General features: G+C 42.1%; 1 protein-coding gene across 2 annotated transcripts in view; it reads left to right on the forward strand.

Moving 5' to 3' along the window:
* The window catches only part of GALNTL6 (polypeptide N-acetylgalactosaminyltransferase like 6), a 919,665-nt gene that overhangs the window by 834,333 nt on the left and 60,646 nt on the right, over positions 1-24,686 (forward strand). For both annotated transcript variants that reach the window (XM_075066784.1, XM_075066785.1), the window contains exon 8: positions 18,182-18,299. In XM_075066784.1, the coding sequence (XP_074922885.1) occupies positions 18,182-18,299 (118 nt within the window). The remainder of the gene's footprint in view (positions 1-18,181; positions 18,300-24,686) is intronic.

The following is a 24,686-nucleotide window of genomic DNA, read 5'->3' on the forward strand; positions in this document are numbered from 1 at the left end:
ATCGCTGCAGCTGTCTGTGCCGCTGCCTGAGTGCCTGGCTCCTTATATAGGACCCCTAATCAGGTAAGCCCCGCCCCCAACTCAGGGCTCAACCTCGCTCTCAGCACACGGCCCCTAGCAGCCTGCACACACACTCACTCACACACAAACTCCACAATACAATCCACAAACAAATGTGTTATAATGTAGGATTTGACCTTGATGGAGGAGACCTGGTGTATAGCCTATAGTACACTGGTGACTGTAAAGCCAGTTCTAACAGTGATGGAAACTGGAGTTTCCTTGGCCAATTTCTTATGACACAATCATTTTCTCTTCTTGTTCTTTTTGTATCTCTTGATAGTTATAGAACCTGTAAGCCCGTTTTAAAAGACCTATTATCATCCAGTCCATTTCCCTGCCAATGCTTGATTGCTCTGTACAGGATGTTTGTCAGTGCTTTATTTAAAGTCTAGTTTTAAATGTCCCAAGTAATGGGGCTTTCACTAATGGATTAGTTGGAAATGAATCAGGATAACAGGTTGCCCACACTTTTCCCTGCTCTTCAAACATTTGCTAAAAGAAATCTGTATTTATTTTAGCTATATATTATTTGTCTAGCTAAATCACAAAAAAGATCATATTTTCTGCAAATACTACTGAATTTATATAGCATTCTAGCAATTTTAGATCTATACTAGTCACTGTCACAGTGTCCTAGCTATTAAAGTTTGTAAGCAGCGATGTAGTAATCTGCTAGTTTTCCATAAGTCTCTCAGGGCTTCCCAAAATTGGTTTGGGGACCTCTGTCAATTACTATGGGCTCCCCCTCAGAATCCAAACAGTTCCGAGATGAAGAATTATTACCTTAAACCAGTATTTATAGATCTTGTTCCAGCAAACAAGCTGACAGGTATCTCTACCCAGGTGGGTTTTGATGAGCAGCAGCGGCCAATTGAGCTGTGAATGTCCAGTGTTGAACATGAAACAACCTTGCTTTGAAATTAACATTCTACTTTATATGCATACACAAGTAATCCAATTACAGTGATATATATATATATATATATAATATGTAATTGCTGGCCATTCATTACAATAGGGATGGATAAGTGGAAACAATTCAAGTATCCTTTATTAGTATTCATGAAGTTCAGCAACCTAAGTAAATTCTCTTCTCGCACTAACGTACCTTTTGATCTAGGGTTATTTACTACCGGGCATGCCTAATAGCAAATAAACAAGAGGAGATAGCCAAGCTTCACACTACAGTTATATCGTACAAGTGAATTGGTTTGAACACACCATGACCTTTTAATGTTCCTTTGATTTCTATTACCATGTGAGTGAATTGGCCTGCTGGCAACCTGTGAGACAGCATCCCAGTCACATTTAAAAAGTGAGCAGTTACCAATAAATAATGCAGCAGTTGTGTCTCTGCCACTGTGTTATTTCCCTACACTGAGAATAGGAGATAGCTGTGGTATCTCCACTGGTAAATTTTTACTTTCTAATGGCAACCGCTGTTTAAGATTTTCTTTTGCCATCAGAACGTTTTGTTACCAGTTACTGTATATTACTATAGGGAATGACAAACTCACATCTGAATTCTAAAAATCAGACGCTTTATATCACTATTTAAGTGAAGGAAAAAAATAAGGTAATAGAAGCCTTTCAGAAATACCTCAGGATCCTGAAGTTAAAACTCTCAGAGGAGTTCTTATACATAGATCAAAATATGGATTCTGTCTCTCTCTAACATATAATATTGGTAAGTCAAATTTTCCTGGGTTCTTAATACATGACAAATGAGCCTATGCAAGTGTAAGGAGATGTCCCTATGCCTGGCTTTCATTTTATTTTTATTATCATGGAGATAGTGGGGGAGTGTGTGTTGTTTCTTTTCCTTTTGATTTGTTAGGAATGAGAAAGCAATTCCCCTTTTTGTGGGGTGATAAAAAGGAAAGTTCATTTCCTTTGGCTTCCACAGCAGTGCCTGCCCATCTTTACAACAACATCAAATTAAAAGCAGACACTACTATGGGACAACAAAGTGCTCAATCTCATCAGCTTTCAGCTCCTTCATCCTTTACTGTGAAGTGGATTCCAGTGTTTTTCTGTCAATTCCATTTTTGAGAAACTGCTTTCACAAGAAAATGTCATTGTGCCTCTGGTGCAGGCAAGGAGGAATCTAATTTCATTATAGTTAAGTGCTTGCCTCCCCATTACCGTCCATAATAGGCTATGCCTGCTTCCCCATTACCCTCCATTATAGTGTAACATAGTATATTATAGAGCTTTAATAAATAGCAAGGATGAGGCCAAGAGCACATTTCAGGAGCCCAAATTACTTTTGGCCACATATCTGCCTCTTCACTTCGTTGTGTTTACTGCCTTTTCACAACCTAATTACAGCATTGTCTGGAAATTGCTGTCCACTGGTAACTGGATGACCACCTTTATGTAGCACAGACATGAAGCTAGGCAGGCTTTGGTCTTCATTCTTGCCACCATGTCACTGTTTCAGACTTCCATATTAATCCCCAAAGACTAGAGTAAATGAAATATTAAAATTACCTTTTATGCCTATTCCCCTGAAGCTTGGATTAGAGCAGTAGGTGTATATAAGGAGAGTGCGGGTGCAGTTGCTGACAGTACTATGGATGAGTTGATCAAAGGAATAACATTCATCCACATCCTCTGCTCCATGGCAGATCACAAGCCATATCATTAACTGGGTGTCTCATCTGCTTAGCAAAGTGTAAGGCCCCTGTCTCCTTCAATCAGTATCACTGTGTGCATGTTCAAGGAATCCTGAAGAAAACACTAATTCCATCCAAGAGTGCGTACCAAGCAGCAGCATTAAAAAGGATTTCTCTAAAGAAAAGGAGCAGGGTATTGTAACTGTGTGGCTATTTTTTAATAATCTTCATTATTCAAGATGATCTTGGGGAGGAATAAAACACTTGTCATCGTTCTGCGTTGGTCAGCTAAGTATAGACTTTACACATTTGCACCCTATAATATTCACTGTCACACATATAAAACCTTGGTTTGCAATGAGATGCTAGGTCTGAAAACGGGGGTGGGGGGGAGGTTGGTGAGTATTTGAGTTTTTGTCATTGAAATCTCTTTAATGTTTGTCTTTCAGAGAATTTCTTCTAGTAGAGTATCTAGGATGGACAGTACTCTGAAAAATAATAGAGCTAAATTCCTGGCTTCACTGCCTCTCCTTTACAGTGGCTTTAACTGCCCCAAAGGATCCTTCAAGCTATCTTAAACAACCCTCTGGGAACAAGTGCAGCACTGGGGTCATGTACATCTAGCTTAGGCAACATTATGCTGGCCTGTCTGCAGCACAGGGATATGCCAGGAGTAGGAGGAGGCATGGCTGGATCCCTTTGTGCTCATGTTCTTTTGGTCTATGAAGCAGCAAGGTGTATGCCATGGTGCGAGGGGATGTGGCTGGAGCATTTCATGCTCATAGTCTTTTGGTCGATGGAGAAGCCCATTGACAGATGTTGGGAGAAGACATGCCTGCCCCTGGAGCAGCCTAAAATTCTGGGGATGAAAGGTCTAAAGTTACTTTTAGGGGCTGTTCTCCTTGTTCTGCATCTCCTGAGAGGCATAGCTCAGAATCTGGTCCATGTATATATCTGAAGAATAAATTCATAACATACAGTAACTCCTCACCTAAAGTCATCCCAGTTAACGTTGTTACGTTGCTGATCAATTAGGGAACATGCTTGTTTAAAGTTGTGCAATACTCCCTTCTAAATGTTGTTTTGGCAGCTGCCTGCTTTGTCTGCTGCTTGCAGGAAGAGCAGCCCCTTGCAGCTAGCTGGTGGGGGCTTGGAACCAGGGTGGACCGGCAGCCCTGCCTATCAGCTCTCCCTATCAGCTCCCTGCTCCCCTAAGTTCCCTGTGCAGCAGCTGCCCAGCAGGCTACCAATTACAGCTATCCCTCCCCCCCACTGCCATGTGCTCCTCCTGCCCTATGTCTTGGAGCTTCTCCCTGAGACTCCTGCTTGCTGTGGGGAGGGGGGAGAAAGAGGAGGGCTAATGTCAGGGTGTCCCCCTCCCCCCTGCTCCTGCACCCCACTTATCCCATCTTCCATAGAGCAGGGGGGACACACCAGGGTTCAGGACAGAGGGAGCTTGCAGAAGCTGCTGTCTCAGGGGAAATGCGTATATCTCCCTCCATTCCTTCTGCCTTGTAGAGTGAGAGAGTTAACCCTTGAGGGCTCAGCCAATTACTAGTTCATCATTTAGCAGTAAGGGAAATAACGCCCCCTCTGACTCCTCTACCTCAACCAAACTTCACAATCATCATCGCTATGTACCAGTATTAAATTGTTTGTTTAAAACTTATACTGTGTGAGTGTGTGTATATATATATATAAGTGGGCTACTGGAACAAACCATTCATGGACGAGACAAGAGAACCTGGAATTGATGGAATGCTACTACAACAGTAGACCTAATGAGAGGGGATATATGAAACGTATGAGGGGACTGTGGATGGACAAAAGACCTACATCCACACTTACTGAGAAACAGCTAGTTACCCAACGCTTCAACATAGTAAGAGAGAAGCGCTCTCACAGCTTGAGAATAGACCAACTCCACATTACATCCCAGACTCAAGAAGACCTGGAAGAACAAGTGGATGTCAGCCCACACCTGAAACTGAACTTCACTGCCACCCCTCCATTGCAGAGCACAGCAACTGAGATGAGGCATAAGATCATGGAGAAACTAGCTACAGTCATCCTCGAAACCGATTACCAAGACTCAGTGGAGAAGTACCATCAATAGCATGTTAGAAAATGCAATAGAGCCCTCATGACAATCCCTACTAACTACCATAAGTCAAACCAATGAACTGGTATACGCTACAGCCTGTAATCCTGGAGATGCGTGGCTACACGATCAGAAGAACAACAGTAGTACCCAACCCTGGAAAAATGAGGTTGGAGGATAAGATCAAGGCGAGCTTTTGAGAGAAATTAGTCAGCTGGTGAACTACAGAAGGTGTAGAGATTAAAGGATAAGACTCGCTACTGAAAAAATACAGGGCCTGACCTCATCTGAAAGCCCTAGAGACTGGCTAAAGCCAAAATGGCTCACCAGCACAGCTACGCAGCTAAAGGAGTACACTAAGAGAAGCCAGAGGCCAAAAAAAAGAATGCCCCTGTTCCAAGAACCATCCCAAGTGTACTCCCAACTTGCAAGTGTAACAACACAATACAGCAGAGGCCACCAGCAGCAAAGCTGAAAAAGTACCTGGTACAGAACATATGGGAGGAAAGAGAAGAGCTCATAACACCAGTGCAAAGTGGCTGCAGGACGAGAAAGAGCACAGCATTCTCCACAGAAAACAAGAAACCATCACCAATCACAGTAAGAAGACAATCCAGCAGCGGGTCAAAAACATGAAAAGCTTGACAGCATCCTGGACCAGACATGATCCATCACCACTGGCTAAAGAAACTAACAGCATGAACGCTTAGCAAGCACAGAATGAACCAGCCTGCTAGCACCAAGGCTCCACCCAAACTGGCTAACACAAAGGAAGGAACAGTGCTGATCATGAAAGACCCCTGCAAGGGATACAGAACTGTCCAACTTACGGCCCAATAACCTGCCTCCCCCACAACATGGAAGTCCTATCAGGCAATCATATAGCCGGCCAATGCTACAAGACCCATATGCCAGTAACCATGACCACAGCTCCAGAAGGAATTGGGAAACAACCAGAGGCTCAAAACACCATTGCTCATCAGATCAGAGAGTCGCCCAAGACCAAGGTCTAAAAACAGATCCAATTCTGAGCACAAAGCCTGGATTGACTACAGAAAGCCTACAAAACCAATGCCAGCAATCACGGGATCTGTGATGTTTGGCGCTATACAAAGTCAACAGGACACTAAGGGACTTTCTCAAGAACTCAATGGCACTATGAGAAGACAACACTGGAAGTCACTCAAGGCAGCTTGCACAAGTGGCCATCAGTGCGCGATATAAACAAGGTGATGCACTGTACCCACTTGCTGTCCGTCATAGGCTTAAACCCCCTCAGCCAAATATCACAAGGACTGGATACGGGTACAGGTTCAGATGGAACTACCATCAGCCACCTCCTCTACATGGATGAATCACAAGCTGTATGCTAAGAAATGAACAGACATTCGACTCGCTAATCCACCTGACGCCGGATCTACAGTGAGGATATCGGGATGTCATTTCGGACTGGAGAAGTGGGGCCGGATGGTAAGTGAAGAGAGGGAAGGTAGTCAAGACTGATTGGGGTGAACTACCAGCGGCCACATAGCAGACAATACAGACCAGCTACAAGTACCTTGGCGTCACAGTCACATGGAAACCACGATGAGGAGGCAAGGAAGACAGCAACATCCAAGTATCACCAAAGGATAAGATAGGTCCTAAAGAGCCAGCTCAAGTGGGAAAAAAGAATCCACGCCATCAACAGATACGCCCTGCGGTCCATCAGATACCCTGCCGGTATAGTGAGCTGGCCAAAGGAGGACATGGAGCTGCCGATGTGAAAGACCCGGAAGCTCCTCACAATGCACGGAGTTTCCACCCCAAGTCCAACACCCAGAGACTGTATGCCAGCCAGAAAAAAGGCGGTCAGGGCTTGTGGACGTCAAAAGCCACTGTCCTGGACGAAAACCCGGACATCAGGAGTACAATCAGTAAGACCCAAGATGAGCTTGCTGAGAGATGCCTGAGGCAGCAGCAGACATGGGAGGAAGACCAAGCAAAAGAAGTGCCATGATGGCAAAGACAAGACCCTCAATGGGAATGTACCACGACAGATAGCTGAGTGGCTGACATTGGAAAATCCTACCATGGCTGGAAAGCACTGAGGCACTGATCAATAGCAGCACAGAACAGGCACTGAGCACCAGATCCTTTGAAGCAGGGGTCTATCACACCAGAGAGGACCCAAGGTGCAGACTGTGCAAGAGGACCCTCAGAGACAGGCCAACACATAGTGGCAGGATGTAAGACAGGCAGGAACAGCATACACTGAAACGGCACAACCAAGTGGCTGGCATTGTGTACGGAATCTGCACAGCGTATGGGCCAGACCTCGCCAAGACCAGATGGGAGATTCACAGAAGTTGTGGAGAATAGCAGGGCTAAGATTCTGTGGACTTCCAGATCCAGACGGACAGGCAGGTACTGGCCAATCAACCAGACATCGTGGTAGACAAGGACCAAGAAGACAGCGGTGGTGATAGACATAAACAGTGCCAAGTGACAGCAACATCAGGAAGAAGGAATAGAAAGCTGGAGAAGTACCAGGGCCTGAAAGAGGAACTAGAGAGGATTGTGAAAGTGAAGGCTAAAGTGGTCCCAGTGGTGGTAGGACACTCGGGCTGTGACTCCTAAGCTGGTGAGGTCCAACAGATCCCAGGAACAACATCAGAGCTCTCTGTCCAGAAGAGTGAAGTGCTAGGAAAGCTAAGATACTGCGCAGAACTCTCAAACTCCCAGGCCTCTGGTAGAGGACCCGAGGTTGAGGAAGACACATACCACCCATAGGGGTGAGAGGGGAATTTTTTATATATATATATATATACACACACACACATGCCCCATACTTTGTATTTAGATTTCTTGTTGTGGTTCAACTGCAAGGTATGATTTTGTCAGGAATCTTTTACATCAACTCAAAGTATAACTTCAAAGTTTATCCACTGTGGGCTCCATGCTAGGAAAAATATACAAAGAAGCCTTGTTAAAACAAGGCTTTAAAATATTTATAATTCCCACCTCAAGGACTTTCTTCTTTTCTTTACACTATCTGCCTTTGGTGGAGCAGGAGGATGGACTGACATTCATATTAGATCAGTTAGAGTTTTTTGAGTTTTTGCTTTTACAGTTCCTTAAAAATATTAATATACACACGTGTATATGAATATGAGTACATATATTTAAGCTTGCTTTTTGATTGCTTTTACTCTGTGTGTGTGTGTGTGTGTATACACACGTCTACATAAGTTTGTATATATATGTATAATTAGATTTTCATTAAATTCTAATTAAAGAAACTTAAGCTTGACTTTTACACATTGCAGCAGTGTTCTACTGAATATAAGTGGTAGGTTATATAAGAGAATTCCTGGTTTCTTAGTGTTTATAATTCTGAAGTATTTATTGAAATGCCAAAGTAACCACAGTATCTATTTAATGTTTACTTAAAATTAAGTACAGTGAGTTTGATATAACAGCTCACAAAGCTATCATGGGTGAAATTAATTGATGTTTTTAAAGTACTTTAATAGTCTTAGATGAAAGTCACTGTATAAATGCAGTTTTATCATGTTTATTCAGTTCTGTTCCTAGTGGGCAAGTTTATGCCACAACGGGCACCAATATGAGCTCACGTTGGCAGTCTTAGTCCAGACGTCATCGATTACATGGGTATGGAAACTGAGCTTCCTTCCCACTCTTAGCGGTGTATCTTCCAGGTCAAGTCTGAGGCACAGTGACAAGGGCACTATAGGAAAGTTTGTGTGGCTTCTGCCTATCCCTTCCAGATCATGATCCTAGAGGTATCCATTCTTCAAGGCTTTATTACAGCATCTTTTCACAAGTATGAAATTCACAAATAAGAATTATTTTAGAGTGAGAATTAATGGAACGCAACTATTAAACTGAAGGAGAAGGAAACAGTAATGAGGATGCACAGAAGGGTCCGAATTAGAATTAGAATTAGGCAGTGCTAGGCATGACAGTCACTCCATTGTGGTTGATGGAATTACACTAGTGTAAGATCAGTGTGATGAGAATCAGACCTTGTGTTTCTTACCTAATTGCATCCATGTACAGAAAGGTGATTTATATGTAATATCAAAATGGAGAGTCAGTGTGGGAGGTTTTAGGCTGCTTAAATTCCTCAGAATTGCATCTTCCAACCTTGTTCATGGGACTTGGCAGCACACTGAATTTATGGCAGCTTCTTACCTTGCACAGTTGACATTCTTCGTGACGGTCTATTAACTTGTAGAATTCCTTTAGGTTATTGTTTCCAAAACACACTCAGGAGATATAACAGACACTGATATCATTTATGCCTTGACTTTCAGAATATATTTGTTATGTTCCACTCTGGAACCTGTTGTTGTGAAATGTACAAAGTGATGAAATAGAGTTCATTGGACTGAAAATTTGCTACAGGTTTAAAGTTAGAGAATATCCTTGAAATGGGCATGTTACAGCTGCAGCTTCAAAAAATGCATTTACCCAAATTATTGAGATGATGGTATGAGAAAGAAGATTGCAAGGTGGTTAGACTGAGTGGAGCTATAAATAAGGAAAGACACTAGTGTGTTACAGAAACTGTTAGCTAATATAAAAATTTGTTGTTACATTTTTAAAATCATGTTACATTACTATCATATTTCCATCATCTATAATTACAAATTGTAAGTTTATAGAAGTAAGATCTCTCCTTTATAGTTTGCATCCTGAAAACTGTGTTCAGTGATGTCATAATCCAAAGTGTGACATGAGAATTTCTCCCATAGTGACGAATGGTTACAGGTGGCAGATACGGTATCCATGAATGAAACAGCCAGGAAAAATAAATAGGCCCTGACCCTGCAGAAATGCGTGGATCCTCATTAGGGCCTCAATTCAGCAAACACATGCTTAAACTTTGAGATCCCAGTGCAGAATTGAGACCTTAAAAAGCAGAATTCTGGGTAGTCAATTTGGGTTTACTAGGGACTAAATAAAATGCAAGTCTTAGTTATGTCTGGTGATGGGATATATTAATGCAATAGCTCAGGGGTTGGCAACCTATGGCACGTGACCTATGGCACCAAACGTGGTACACTAGCTGATTTTTGATGGCACGCAACGCGGGTTGAGTCGCTCAGCCCGCTGCCGCTCTGGGGTTTCCACGGCCAGCTCCTGCCAGCCAGGGTCCCACCACCAGTCCCACTCAGTGCCTGCTGCTGACCTGGGTGAAAGAACCCCAGGCTGGCAGCAGGCTGAGACCCCAGCTGGCAGGAGCCAGCGGCCGAAACCCCAGACCTGGGGTGGGCTGAGCCGCTCAGTCACTTCTCGGGGGTTCTGGCTGCTGGCCCCTTGCCTGTCGGGGTTTCCGCCTCCCCCTGCAGCCCCACTCACTTGCTTCTGGTTGGAGTTCCAACACAGGCCCCCTGCCAGACAGGATCCAGGCGTCTGGCCCTCCTCAGCCCTACCAGCCGCCAGCTCCATTCACCTCAGCTGCCGACCTGGGGTTCCAGCCACTGACCTCCTGCCAGCCGGGGCCTGGATCTCCAGCTTTGCTCAGCCTGCTTTCTGGCCTGGAGTCCCTGCAGGCCACCTGGGCTCTGCTCCTGGCCTTGGATCAGTGCTTTGCAGCCTCCCCACTGTGGCCCATTGTCCCCAGCAATGTGAGGGTTGCACGTGAGGCAAGTGGGGGTGCAGCTCAGCACCCCCATCTTAAAATTGCTTATCTGAGACCACACTGCGTTTGACCTTGTGCCTGTCTTCTATCACCATTTTTTCTCCACTGATAGTTGAAGGGAACATTTGACAAAATGGCAGCTCCTAAGAAAGCGAAGCTATATGTCCGATCATTTCAGCCTGCTTGGACAGACACATTTGGATTTATTGAAAAGAAGGATCATGCTATTTGTGCTTTCTGTTATGAAAGTGTTGTTTGTCACACATCAAGTGCTCGACATTTTGAAACGAAGCACGAGAAAACCTTTCTTGACTAAGCAGACAAGACTGAATCAATCAAAGAGGCAGTAGTAGCCCAAGAGAAGCAAAGCAGTGTTTTTAAAAGCTGAAGTGTAAGTAAAAGTCAAGCTACAGAAGGAAGTTACAAGATTGTACAGTGCATTGCAAAAAATGGAAAGCCATTTACAGATGGGGAATACATAAGTTTTTTTTTAGCAGTTCGGAGATTTTGTTCAGTGATTTGCCAAATAAAGATACAATCATATCTAGAATAAAAGAACTGCCCATCTCTGCCAGAACAGTGGAATGGCAGAAAACATTAAGGAAAAGCAGACGACAGCACTGAAAGACACAGCAGTGTTTAGTGTTGCAATTGATGAGAGTGTGGATATAAATGACTTTCCACATTTGGCAGTTGTTGCAAGTTACTGTGCTTCTGATGAAATCCAAGAGGAACTTTGTTGCCTAAAACCCCTGCATGACACAACAAAGGGGGAAGATATACTGGAAAGTTTTGTAAAGTTTTGTAATGAGAAGTTAACATTAGAAAAATATTTTGTGTGACAACGGATGATGCTCCTGCCATGGTCAGAAAACAGAAGGGATTTGTAAAGTTACCTGAAGATCAAATTGGCTGCCCGACAGTCAAATTTCACTGTATAATCCATCAAGAAAACCTGTGTGCTAAAATTTCTAATTCAGAACTTAATAATGTGATGAATACAGTGGTGCGAATTGTGAATTTTCTTGTTGCTCGATCTGCTTTGACTCTCAGACAATTTCAGGCACTGCTAAAAGAGATGGATAGTGCTTATAATGACATTCCACTTCACAGCAACATTTGGTGGCTAAGTCGTGGAAAGGTTTTGGTGTGCTTTGTAAACTGTTTTGATGCAATCAAGGCCTTTTTGTTGGAACAAAACTACCCCGAACTGGATGATGACAAATGGCTCTGTAAGCTCATGTTTCTAACTGATATCACTGCTCATCTAAATGAACTCAACCCCTGTCTCCAGCGTGCAGAGCAAACAGTTCTGGATCCTTATGAAACCTGGAAAGCATTTGTTGTGAAACTAGCAGTTTTTTCCAGAGATATTCAAACTTCTACTTTCTGCTACTTCCAACTCTAAAAGAGCTATCGACACATTGTACTGTCAATGTTGATGAGATTGGAAAGTACATTCAAGAACTGGAATCAGAATTTTCTCACAGATTTCAAGATTTCCAGTGATTTGGCCCAATGCTTTCTTCTCTAAATAAACCTGAAAAGTTCAAAAGCGGCTTGGATTTGTCTGTGTTTCAGTGGATGGATGTTGATTTCTAAATACAGCACATTAAAAAGCTCAGAATTGTGGACATCAAAATTTGTGGATCTGCGAAGCGCACTTGAAGCTACCGAGAGAGATCATGGGGCCTCTATTCTGACCTGCTGGATGTCCTGCAGTGAAATTTAACTGTTTGAAGAAAATTGTGTTTGCAATGTTTTCAGCATTTGGATCCACATGCCTGTGTGAACAGGTATTTTCACACATGAAATCTGTCCTCTGTCCCTCTTGGAGCTGGTTAACAAGTGATCACTCAGAAATCTGTGTGCAGCTTAAAGTATCCAAATACATGCCAGACATTGGAAAAGTCCTAGCTGTTGAAATCACACAACTATTTCAAATTTGATGACAATATATACCTCCAGATCGGTGGCACTGCTATGGGCACCCGCATAGCCCCACAATATGCTAACATTTTTATGGCTGACCTGGAACAACACTTCCTCAGCTCTTGTCCACTCACGCCCCTTCTCTACTTACGCTACACTGATTATATCTTCATCATCTGGACCCACAGGAAGGAGACTCTGGAAAAATTCTACCATGATTTCAACAGTTTCCACCCCACCATCAACCTCAGCCTGGACCAATCTACACAGGAGGTCCACTTCCTAGACACCATGGTGCAAATAAGTGATGTCAGATTAATGCCACCCATATACCGAAAATCCCACCGCACCGCTATGCTTACCTTCTGCCTCCGGCTTCTCATTCCTGGAACACCACATGATTCCATTGTCTACAGCAACACTGAGTACAACCGCTCTGCCTCTAACTCCCATCCGACAGAGATCCAGTACCTACAAATTCTTTCACCAAGTTATTTGGCAAAACTACATACCTGCACGGGGAAAGTAAGGAACAAGTGATCACAGAGCCAGACGTGTCCCAAAGCTCCTACTGCAGACCAGCCCATGAAAAGAAACCATCAGGACTCCATGGCCATCAATTAATTAGTCCCCAGCTAAACCCCTCCCAAACGCCATCAGGATCTACAACCATCCCACAATGATGCCCTCACTTTGACCAGACCTTAGGTGGTAGGCCATCCTGCCACAGACAACCCTACCAAGCCTGAATGCATATTCACCAGTAACTACACACCGCCACCATGATGTAACTTACTCAGGAACCAATCCAGCACAAACCTTGATGCCAACTCTGCCCACATATCTACACCAGTGACACATCACATGGACCTTAACCAGGATCAGCCACACCATCACCGGTTCATTCACCTGCACATCCACCAATGTAATGTACGCCATCCTATGCCAGCAATGCCCCTCTGCTATGTACATCGGCCAAACTGGACAGTCCCTACGTAAAAGGATAAATGGACACAAATCAGATATTAGGAATGGCAATATACAAAAACCTGTAGGAGAACACTTCAATCTCCCTGGACGTACAATAGCAGATTTAAAGGTAGCCATCCGGCAGCAAAAAAAACTTCAGGATCAGACTTCAAAGAGAAACTGCTGAGCTTCAGTTTATCTGCAAATTTGACACCATCAGCTCAGGATTAAAAAAAGACTGTGAATGGCTAGCCAACTACAAAAGCAGTTTTTCCTCCCTTAGTGTTCACACCTCAACTGCTAGAAGAGGGCCTCATCCTCCCTGATTGAACTAACCTCGTTATCTCCAGCCTGATTCTTGCTTCCATATATATCCCTGCCTCTGGAAATTACCACTGCATGCATCCGATGCATGGATGAAAGCCATGAAAGCTCATGCTCCAATACATCTGTTAGTCTATAACGTGGCACGAGACTCTTTGCTGCTTTTACAAATCCAGACTAACATGGCTACCCCTCTGTTACTTAATATACAGGTTTATCTCTTAAACTTGGGCCAGTTTCCTCTGTTGGAGTCTTCAGTTTTCCAAGCATTCTTGTTGCTTGCAGCATAGGTCAAGGGAGGAGAAAAATCCAAGCATATGACCATTGTGTTCTGTTTTATACGCTTAGTCTGTCAGGCATGGGCAATAATTTTCACAGAGGGGCCACTCCACAATTTTGGTAAGAACTCACAGGCTGCACATTTCTACTATATTAATGGAGGGGGTGCGGGGTCTGGGAGGGAGTTTGGGTGCAGGAGGAAGCTCAGGGCTTGTGCAGAGTGTTGGGGTGCAGGGAAAGGGTGATGGGTGCAGGCTCTGGCTGGGAGGTGCTTACCACAGGTGGCTCCCGGCCAGCAGCACAGCAGGGATCAGGCAGGCTTTCTGCATGCTGTGGCCCCATGCCGCTCCTGGAGACGGCTGTGGCCAGCTGGAGCTGGCACGTCTCTGCATGCCCCTTGTGGGGAGAGGGTCAGAGGTTCTCCATATATTGCCCACATCCATAAGCACCATCCTTACAGCTCCCATTGGCTGGTTTCTGGCCAATGGGAGCTATGAGGATGGTGCTGGGGGTGGGGGCAGTGCACGGAGCCACCTCCCTCCCCCTGCCAGGGGCACGCAGACATGCCAGCAGCAGCTGGCCACAGCAGCTTCTGGGAGCGGCGTGGGGCCAGTGCGGCAGGCAGCCTGCTGCACTGTAGGACTTTTAGCAGCCCAGACTTGGAGATCGTAAGAGGGCAGAGGAGGCCAGACAGAAATGTTAGTGATGACAGGCTGGACAGAAATGTTAAATGGGCTGGATTCGGCCCGCGGGCCATATTTTTCCCACCCCCTGGTCTATGGAGAACACAAGTCCAGGCATGTCTGGTGGGCACTAATGAATTACCGGGCAGGGTTAAGCAATTCTCCTAATGTGGCCTTGTGCAAGTGAGTCACTGAATTGTAACTCCCTTGCTGGAGAATGGCTGTTGGTGATGGTTCGACACCCCCCCAGGCGTTGATTATCCCCCTGGTTATTATCTTTGGGGAGCTAGTCTCTGGGCACTTCCCAAACCCACAGCATATTTTAGTGACAATCATACAACACAATTCTCGTAACTTCATATGCATTCATGATATACATATTTAGATGGAACAGTGGGTTTCAGCAGATCACTCCCCTTGGGTGTAGTGTATCACAATTGCTCCAAGAAGAGATGGAAGATAAAAGAAAACCTAATGCATGATGTTAGGGATGTTCTGCAAAGATGCCCACATTGCTTAGTGTGCTAACTAATTTAGCTATCTAGATGTTTATACCAAGCCCATCACCACATATGAACACTGTCCATCCAGGGGTCATGACTGGAATCAGTAAGAGGAAACCATACCAATTGACTTAAGCTCCAGGAATTAAAGTTGAAGGGAAAAAAATTGTCTGGACTATCACTTCAGCCCTCTAATGACTGAGTGTGCATGGTTTCCCTTCTTCTGTTTCCTAAGAAGCTACTCTTATAAAGTTTGTTGTCTTGCTCCTGAGGAATTAGAAAGGCTTGCAGTCCACAGCCCTGCCTCACTATGTTCTGTGAAAATCTGTTCAAGGGGGGAGTGGGGAAGCCAGGCTGGAATTAATCCCATGCATGCAAGTAACCCAGTAGGGTTTCTGCTTCCTGTCCACCAGGTGTCTGCCAGTTTTAAAAAAATCCCGTCAAACACAGATGCATGTGGACTATATCTGTTTGAAATTTTTCATTAAACATTTAATTTAAATAGCTTTATTCTACAGACAAATGTAGTTTAATAGCTGACAGTCCTGCCTGAAAAATTTCAGTTGACAGGATATTCTCTTTTCCTCGGTCCAGTACCGCCACCTTTAACCATCTGAGTAACCCTACTGACTACAAAAGGGACTTTTCATATCAGTAAGGGCTGTGGGATCAGGGTCTTTTGTCTTCACATTCTGGAGACAATTTAGAGCTCATTCTATAGCAGTTGCTTGCTGAATGGGGCACACACTGTACCAAGTGATCATGTTCTAACTGCTACATTGCTGGTCCCAATCCAGTGAAAACTAGAGAGCTGTCCATATCGGGCCTCTTCCATCAAATCTTTTTGCAAGGCAGCAAATATCATGATATGCTGAGGAGTAATGATCAGAGAGCAAATGGCATGAAATATTGATTTTAAAAAAGTAAATGCCAAAAATTATGCTGTTCCAGTTTCTTTCTTAGTACTTTGCCTAATTATAATAAATGTTGTGAACTTTAATGAACCAGCATCTATGAAACAAGCAGGTTTTATCCTATGTTATAGTTGTAAAGTCTATGTATAAGCTCTTGTTGCACAGTATCATTTGTACAGTAAATGCCTGCCAATTATTTCCCAACTTGAAGTCCCTAATTAGACAAATGAAATCTGATTAGCTTCTTTGAATCATGGGGGGCGGGAAGAAGGGTGCTGTCCTTTTCACTGTGTCCAGAGGAATGGTCATCAAAGCCACTTGAATAAAAGCACTAAAGAGCCTGTGTGCCCCCACCCCCCAGGGCTTCCTGAGGCTTCGTTTCACATGCTAGTAAAGATAGAGTTATAAGCTTCCTTCGTGCAAGTTCCACTTTGTAAGTGAACATGGATTGTTTTGAACCTGAAGTCACAAGGGACTTGTTGTAATTAGAATTACTTTTGGTTGGAGTCGAAAATGTATTATAATAGTGGAAAACCCCAGAGGAAAGTTTCTAATAGGATTTCACTAGATTTATTCATTTGTGGGAAAAGCAGTCAATATGATGTACAAAATGTCAATAAAAGTAAAAAGCCTATTCATATTCATAGTATGTTATAGGATGTGGCTTCACCAGCTAACTATTGAATGTTTTTTTCAAAATGAGCTACTAACTATTTTGAAAAATGTGTTGTCTGGGGAAATACCTTACTTTTTGTCTTTTAAAAAAGAGGGCTTCCCACTACGACTTCGTATAATTTACAGAATAATTAATACACAATATAATTTAATCTTAAGAATTAAACACTACACAAAAAACAAACTGATTATCGTAAGCAAAAGCTAAAACATCTATTCATCCCTTTGTTCATTATCTGTAACATAGAGGAGAGAATATTTTCTATTATGCGTTCAGAATACCATTTGTAGGGGAATACTGTGCCACTGTAAACCCCTTCCTGCCATGGCATAAGGGGGAGGGAAAGTGCTCTGTGGAAGAATAAAGTTAGAGGGGATTATGATGGATCAGAGTTCCACTACATGTGATCCCCTGCTGGGATACGGTCTGAGCTTACACGTATAACAGAAGTAAGAGTAAGGCCCCCTTCTACTCTAACTTCCACGATGACCCAGTGGCCAGGATCTGGGAGCCATTGCTGATTTCCTGTGACTGCCTATGCACTCAGACATACTGGAGAATCAGGATCTCTGCTCCTTGACTGGATGAGTTATAACTCTTACTGTCAGATTTCCAGTACAAATACTCATGATTGTGAATTTAAAACTCACTTTTCCATGAATATTCTCTAATATTAACTTAAAACTTCCTTCCGGTAAACTCATTTGCTTTGTCATCGATAGAAAGTGAATACAAAGGGGTGAGAAAACAGTTAAAGAAAATTCAGTTAATTTATTCATGTGAATATTCACCAATAAATAAATAATTTACCTCGCAGGTGAATACTTCAATGTGGGACAAATTTCAAGCAGATGTTTTGCTCCTAACCACTGTCACTGCTCTGCAGCCTGTCCCCCTTCACTGTTCTGTTCTCTTTGAGAGCAATTGTGAAACTGAAATGAACTGACCTGTTTTTCTTACATATTAATGGAGGGAGGGAATGGGAAGGTTCAAAAATGCATAACTTCATATGGAATCTGAGAATTACATGAAGCACTTTTACATGTTTCCTGAGTCCTTTTCCTACTTTTAAAAAAAATAAAACTAAATCTTGATTTAGCAAATATAGAGGAATTGATTAATAATAAACTTCTTTGTAAAAGATGTCTTCCACGTTCTCACATGCTATATTTTTCTTCATAAAATAGCTCTCAACTGCTGCAGTATCTAAGCATCATAGGATAAAGTAGCTCTAAATGATGATTTCTGAGAGATTAGTCACTAAACTTTGATCTAGGATCCACCTTTCTCCAGCAATTTAAAACAACCTGACATCTATCCCCACCCCACCACCCTCCCACACACACAAACATATACTGACAATTGCTAGCAGCCTCATCATTATCTGTCAATGTCCATTGTTGATCTCAGTTTTTCAAGCATGACATGATGGTGCCTGTCATTTACAATTTGTTTTAATTATTCCTCAGGTCTCCTGTTATGGCTGGAGGTCTGTTTGCTGTTGACCGAGAGTGGTTTTGGGAGCTGGGTGGCTATGATCCAGGCTTAGAAATATGGGGAGGAGAGCAGTATGAAATCTCCTTTAAGGTAAGTCATCAAGTCACTTCCGTTTAATGCTTATTCTGTTTGGTATGACTCTAAAGGTTTGGGTTTTAGTTATCTGAACCTGGATTTGCGATGTGCTTTGTTATCATCGCTTTGCCTTTGTCATACTGTGTGTTACTCCATAGTCAGATCTCATTCTCTACAATGTTCCTTTGTTTTATAAGGAGTTTCCAGTACTTTCAGTGAAAAATGCATGCCATAGATCCCTGAGGCCATACAAAAGTCAAATAATTGCATATTTCAGGCCAGATTTTCAATATCCCATGATCCGCTACTTGCATTATTTGCTTTTACATATGCCTAGCTTATGTGCACACATTTTTTTGTGCGCGTAAGTCGCTTATTTGCCCATGTCTAGTTGGCAGCCATATTAACTTCCACAAGTACATCAGTTACCTGCATATATTAAGTAAGTGTATGCAAATGTACCTAATTTAGAAAATTTAATGCATTATGTTCAAAGATAAGGTACCCAAGGAATTAAAGACTTTGCCTTTTAGTCTCTTCACCATAATAACTTTCTACTTGCAGCTAGAGTTTCAGGAAATAGTCAAATGACACATCAACATTACAGGTTTTAGAGCGGTAGTCATGCTAGTCTGTATCAGCAAAAACAACAAAGAGTCCTTGTGGCACCTTAGAGACAAACAAATTTATTTGGGCATAAGCTTTCGTGGGCTAAAACCCACTTCATCAGATGCCTGGAGTGGAAAATACAGTAGAGAGGTAAAAATACACAGCATATGAAAAGATGGGAGTTGCCTTACCAAGTTGGGGAGGTCAGTGCTAACGAACCAATTCAATTAAGGTGGAAGTGGGGTATTCTATGTTGAGAATACACTGTATTTTCCACTCTAAGCTGCCACAAGGACTCCTCATTGTATCAACATTACAATTTACATTTAGCTTCAGGATTTTCCCAGCCTAGTTCTAAACTTCCAGAAAGCATACCCCCAATTTATAATGGAAGAAATATAGTACATAAGACATAGATTACATTGTATACCTAGCTACATCTGAGTTTCAATGCTGGAGAGAGTAAAGTATTGAATGAAATGCACAGAAGATAAGCTAGCAAGTCTGTACTCCCAACTGCTAGGCTGTTTTTAATGGGTATTCTCAGGAACAGCTAAATGACTTGCATAACTGTGTTGCTATCTTCTTATTTGAATCAGTTTTATATGAGAGCAAAATGAGACTGGAGGGCAAGAGAAACTCACAAGATAAATGGACGGACAGATTGTTCGGATACATCAATCTGCATTCTGTATACTCAAGTTATTTCAGAAACAAATGTAAACTGCCAGTAGTATCTGTCACATCTCTGCCAGGCTCACATAAGATTTTATTTGACCATTTCCCATGTTCCTGTTGTTTGTCATTGTGAAGAATAAAATTGGAATGCAGTCCATTCCTCTTTGTGTAGAAACCATGGTAACGGCACTGGAAGTTCAGATACTAAATTGACCCAGCCTGTTTTGTTCGAGTGACGGATTTTTTTGGAAACAGCTATGTCACACTGGGTCCTATTTCAGTCATATCTCCTTATTCATCTCATTACTGTATTTTGACCTTAGGTTCCCTGTACCTCCTTATTAGCATTAAAAAACACTTTAAACAGGATTTTGTAGCATTTCACTAGAAGGAATAACAACTTTCTGTTTCTGGATGTTCAACAAAAGCAGAAAGGTTCCATGGAATAGTGAAAGGAAAAATAAGATCAGCAGAGAGAGAGAAAGCAACAGAGAAATACTTTTTGATATATAGGTCATTAACTGAGGCTATGTCTACACTACTGCTGGATCGACGCTTTGGCGATCGATGCACCGGGGTCAATTTAGTGGGTCTAGTGAAGACCAACCAAATCAACCACAGATTGCTCTCCGGTCAACCCTGGTTCTCCACCCCGAACGAGAAGAGTAAGGTAAGTCGACGAGAGAGACTCTCCCATCGACCCAGCACTGTGTAGACACTATAGTAAGTTGACCTAAGCTACGTCGACTCCAGCTACGTTATTCATGTAGCTTGAGTTGCATAACTTAGGTTGACTTACTGCAGTAGTGTTAGACATATTAGTACTCATGACTGGGAACACTGGAAAAGAAGCCCCAATTAATCTTGAAAGCAAAAAGCAGCCTTGGAGTTGGTCAGTTTTTGAGCATTATTGGATAATTTATTACAACACAAATGTTCTATGAGCACAAATAAATAGGAATTCTACAAAACGAACATCAAACATTCCACCAAGTGAAAATAAAAATTCTAAAACTACTTGGTATACTAATTTGATATGCTGTGTCTCTCTATTACATCTATGATCTCAAGGTTATGATTTCCTCACAACTAAGCAGTGTCAAGCCCAGTCAGCATGTGGATAAAAGATTTGCGTATTGCAATGATGTATGTGTTTGGTACTGAACCTGTCTCATTGACTTCAGCACACAGACATTTTGTCAGACCAGGTTCTTAGTCAGGAATATTTTTTCCTAGCAGTCAGTATTGAACTAATAGCTGTGAAACATGACGTTACAGGGAGTGATGTGTCCCACAGGTGCCAGCTGTTGCATAAGATTTAAGCCTGACATTTTGTGATTGTCAAAAGTTCTGTGGGATCTTTAATGAGAGTACAGAGAGTATCCTGGCGAAATTCCAGTTGGAGTAATTATATTTAGCCTACCTACAGTTTCCCCTTAAGTGTCAACTAGATACAGCATTCTTTGCACCTCCTGTCTCAAACTCCTCTGTAATATTGCTGTGTGTTGTTAAACAACTGTCAGGTTTCACCTCAAACTTGACTGAATGTCAGTTAAAGGTCACAAAGTTGAAGATATGGAGTCAAATTTGAATTTTGCCATATTTTGGGATGTTCAGATCTGGAGGTTTAGTTCAGGCCCATCTCTAATTTCAGTGACAGATGAAGTGATCCCTATGTATTATTTTTAATCAGTTTGAATAAGGCTTTGTAATCACTCAGATTTTTTAGTTTGCCTGACACTTGTTTCTTGGTTTGCAGGAGGCAACATGGTTCCCTTTTGTTTGTGTCAGTCTCCATGTAACACCATCACAGATGGCAGAAGTTATCACAGCTCTGATATCATGTTGATTAACCGCCATTTCAGAATCAGAGTGTACCAGCATAATGAGTGGTTCTGGGGGGAGAGGGAACCATGCCTTACGTCTTATACATATTAACTCTTCAGAAAACAGTCTCCAGATTAATTTTTTTAATAAAAAATAATATATTTTGTTTTTCTGACAGTATAAACCCAAGATCATTTTTGAATTAAAAAGATATAGAGACTCCTGCTGATACTCTTCCTCATGTGATAAACTTTTTCAAGCTAGTGGACTGCTGGAATACACAGATTAATAATGCGTCTTTTCAATAACCAGTAGGAAAGTGCTGTGTTTCCTATATTTACATCTGTTAGTAGAACAGAGCCCTGAGGTACTCATTTGCAAAATAAGTGTCCAAAATCTTCATAAGATAAAAGACAAATGCATTTCCTGTGTTTGCAAAAAAACACTGTAAGCTATGAATGGACATCCTAAATCACAGAGCGAAGGAAATTCTTAGGGTAAAATACTGGCCTTATTGAAAGTGCTCACAGATTTCAATGATGCCAGGATTTCAGTCTTTGTGAATTGCTCAAACTCTCACTACATATGGATATAGACAATCATAAAATTGTTTGCTGAGTAGCAGCATAGTGTTTTGTGTTTTAAAAGTGTTTCCCCCAATAATTTTCAGTCTTTTTAAGAGCCATGTCTGTTTTCTCTGTACATTTAGCCCAGCTCAGTAATGGGACCCAATAATAGTAACTAGCATGTATATAAGACCAGACTTTGATATTCTTGTTTATATTAAGTAGAACTTTACTAATGGTCTTATTCATTTCATAATGAGTATCACAATCTATTCCATAGTGATTTGAGGTTTTTCAAAAAAACACTCACTAATCCATACAGTATCCCTGTGAGGCTAATAAGTACTAATAATTTCATTTTATAGATGGTAAACCATAGGCACAGAATAATTAAATGATACCATAAAGTGAACTGAGTTGGTGATAGATCCACAATTTGAATTCTGGAGTTCCTGGTTCCCACACCTGTACTCAGTACACTATATCATGCTGTCTCACTTTCCTTTCCCCTGCTTTACTGTAGTGTCCTGCCATTCAGGAGCCTCATATATTCTAGGGAATTTTTGCAATAACTTACCAACATAGTTAACGCTGGTTCAGCTCCCAAAGCAACGTTGGGAGCTCTGGTGTACACTGGTCGTTGGCTGTTGTTGATGTTTTAAGAACTGTGTTCTTGAACCCTGCTAAGAGCAGATCTAACTGACACTGTCTGAATTTTGGCTCCTGTTGAAGCAAATGGCAAAACTCCCACTGATTTTAATAAGGCCAGGTTTTCAACCTTAGTGTTTAAAATGCTGGTGGTAGCCAGTGACCATTTACAGCAGAGATCCCAGATCTGGCACCTCTGAAATAATAGGAATAGTCAGAGGATTTTTGCAAAGTTTCCTTAGTTAGTATAGCTAGAGCTAGGACTGGGCTTCCAGGAAGCTGTTCTTCTAACTAGCCGGAATAGGCCAGAATCAGCCTTGGAAATGTACAGTACATGTACAATCCTTTCATCGATTTTTATTTGAAACACATCATAAAACTAACATTTCATGATTATACCTTCACTATTTTAGAACGATTTATTTAGTTTGTGAGCAAATTTAGTGCACATGAAAGTCAAAAATTAACACCACTGCTTAGACTAAGATATAGCTCAGACTAGCACTGTGCAAGCACTGAATCTCACTGCTGCCTCAGTTTCCCCTTCTTGGACTTTTAAAAATTGCATAGAGACTCTTGTAATCTGGAATCTGCTTTATTAAAACTTGACAGTCCAAATGTCAACTGAACTAAAGTCTGTCTCTAACTCTACAATTTCTTGGCCTCCTACTGGACTGTAACATTCTTTCACAAATCCCAGGTCCTGCTACCTGGCATTTCCTCAACCTTCCTGCTCCTGAGACTTCTGCCTCTCTTAAGGCTTCTGCCCATCACTGTAAATAGCTCCAGCAGGTTCTCTAGCTACATCCTTTCCCCGACCTAGACTCACCTGCAGGAACCAGCTTGCTCTCTGCAGGGCTTTCTCTCTCTCAGCTGCTGCTTAGTCTCTTAAGCCAAGAACTAAGTGGTCTGCAGGCTATCATCTGATCCATGGCATCAAACCCATCACCTGGGAGGCAGCTAATTAGTGATACTAATCAGTTAATTATGGAGCGTTTTCAATGCCTGTGGCTTTACTGCACACAAATGCTGCAAAATATACAAGGAATATTCCTATATCCACAATCCACATTGATCAAATAAGACGGCTAGGTTTATGTTGGAACCATTATTGTCCCATAAACCATATGTTCTACCTCCATAACTGGAGGTAGATCTTTTCTAAAAAAAATTGTGTAATATGTTCTATGTGAAACTGTCAATTAACCCCTTCATAGCACGCCAGTTAGATATTTAATAAAAAAGCAAATTACAAATGCCATGCAAATATATATTTTCACTACACATGATGCAATAAACAACCTAAAATGCCAGTCTCACATCTCAACATCTTAAGTTGTTGGGCAAATCTGTAAAATCCCAATGGCTCCAAGAACTGAAAATGAAGGAAATTATCATGACGGGATTGCCATCGGGTGTATGTTTGTGTGAAATGGGCCCTTTGCAGGTGGTGAGGCGCAGAGCAGTGTCCAGCCATGTGGTGTTTACTGGAGCCCTCTGCAGTATTTCCAAACCCTGAGCTTTCAAAAATAATGAGTCAGGCTCCAAAAATTCATGATATTGGCTTAAAAATAATAAAATTGGGATCTCTTTATTTGGTTTCCTTGTTTTGAGCCTTTAAGGGGTCATGTTTTCCAGCTTCTCGCCACAATAATAGGGGTAGCAACTTCCTTTTATTAACATGAAAGCTCAGATTCTCTCAAAATAGGAGGACTCCAGGAACTGGGCTTTTAAGAAAAATATTAAGCTTAATGAGATTCATGGTCCGATCACAAGAGTTATTAACAGTGCATCTTGTTGATGCAGGTTAGCTCAGGAAAGAGAGCTACCTCACACATTAGGCACAGCGCTGCTGCTTCAGAAGTGAGCTATGCCTGGGCCCTCTCCTCTCCAACAGACCCCATGATGCAGACAGCAACGTCCACAGTAACCATTTCGCTTCCCTTTCCCGCAACATCAACTGCAAATCATGTACCTTCAGGCCCACGATGTACTACCTTGTTGTTGTTAAATTTAGATTTCTCTCATGTTTTCTTTGTTCCATTTTCATAAAGAAACATGATTCTTGCAAAAA

Source organism: Chelonoidis abingdonii, chromosome 5 (genome assembly GCF_003597395.2).
Source record: "Chelonoidis abingdonii isolate Lonesome George chromosome 5, CheloAbing_2.0, whole genome shotgun sequence".
NCBI lineage: Eukaryota > Metazoa > Chordata > Testudines > Testudinidae > Chelonoidis > Chelonoidis abingdonii.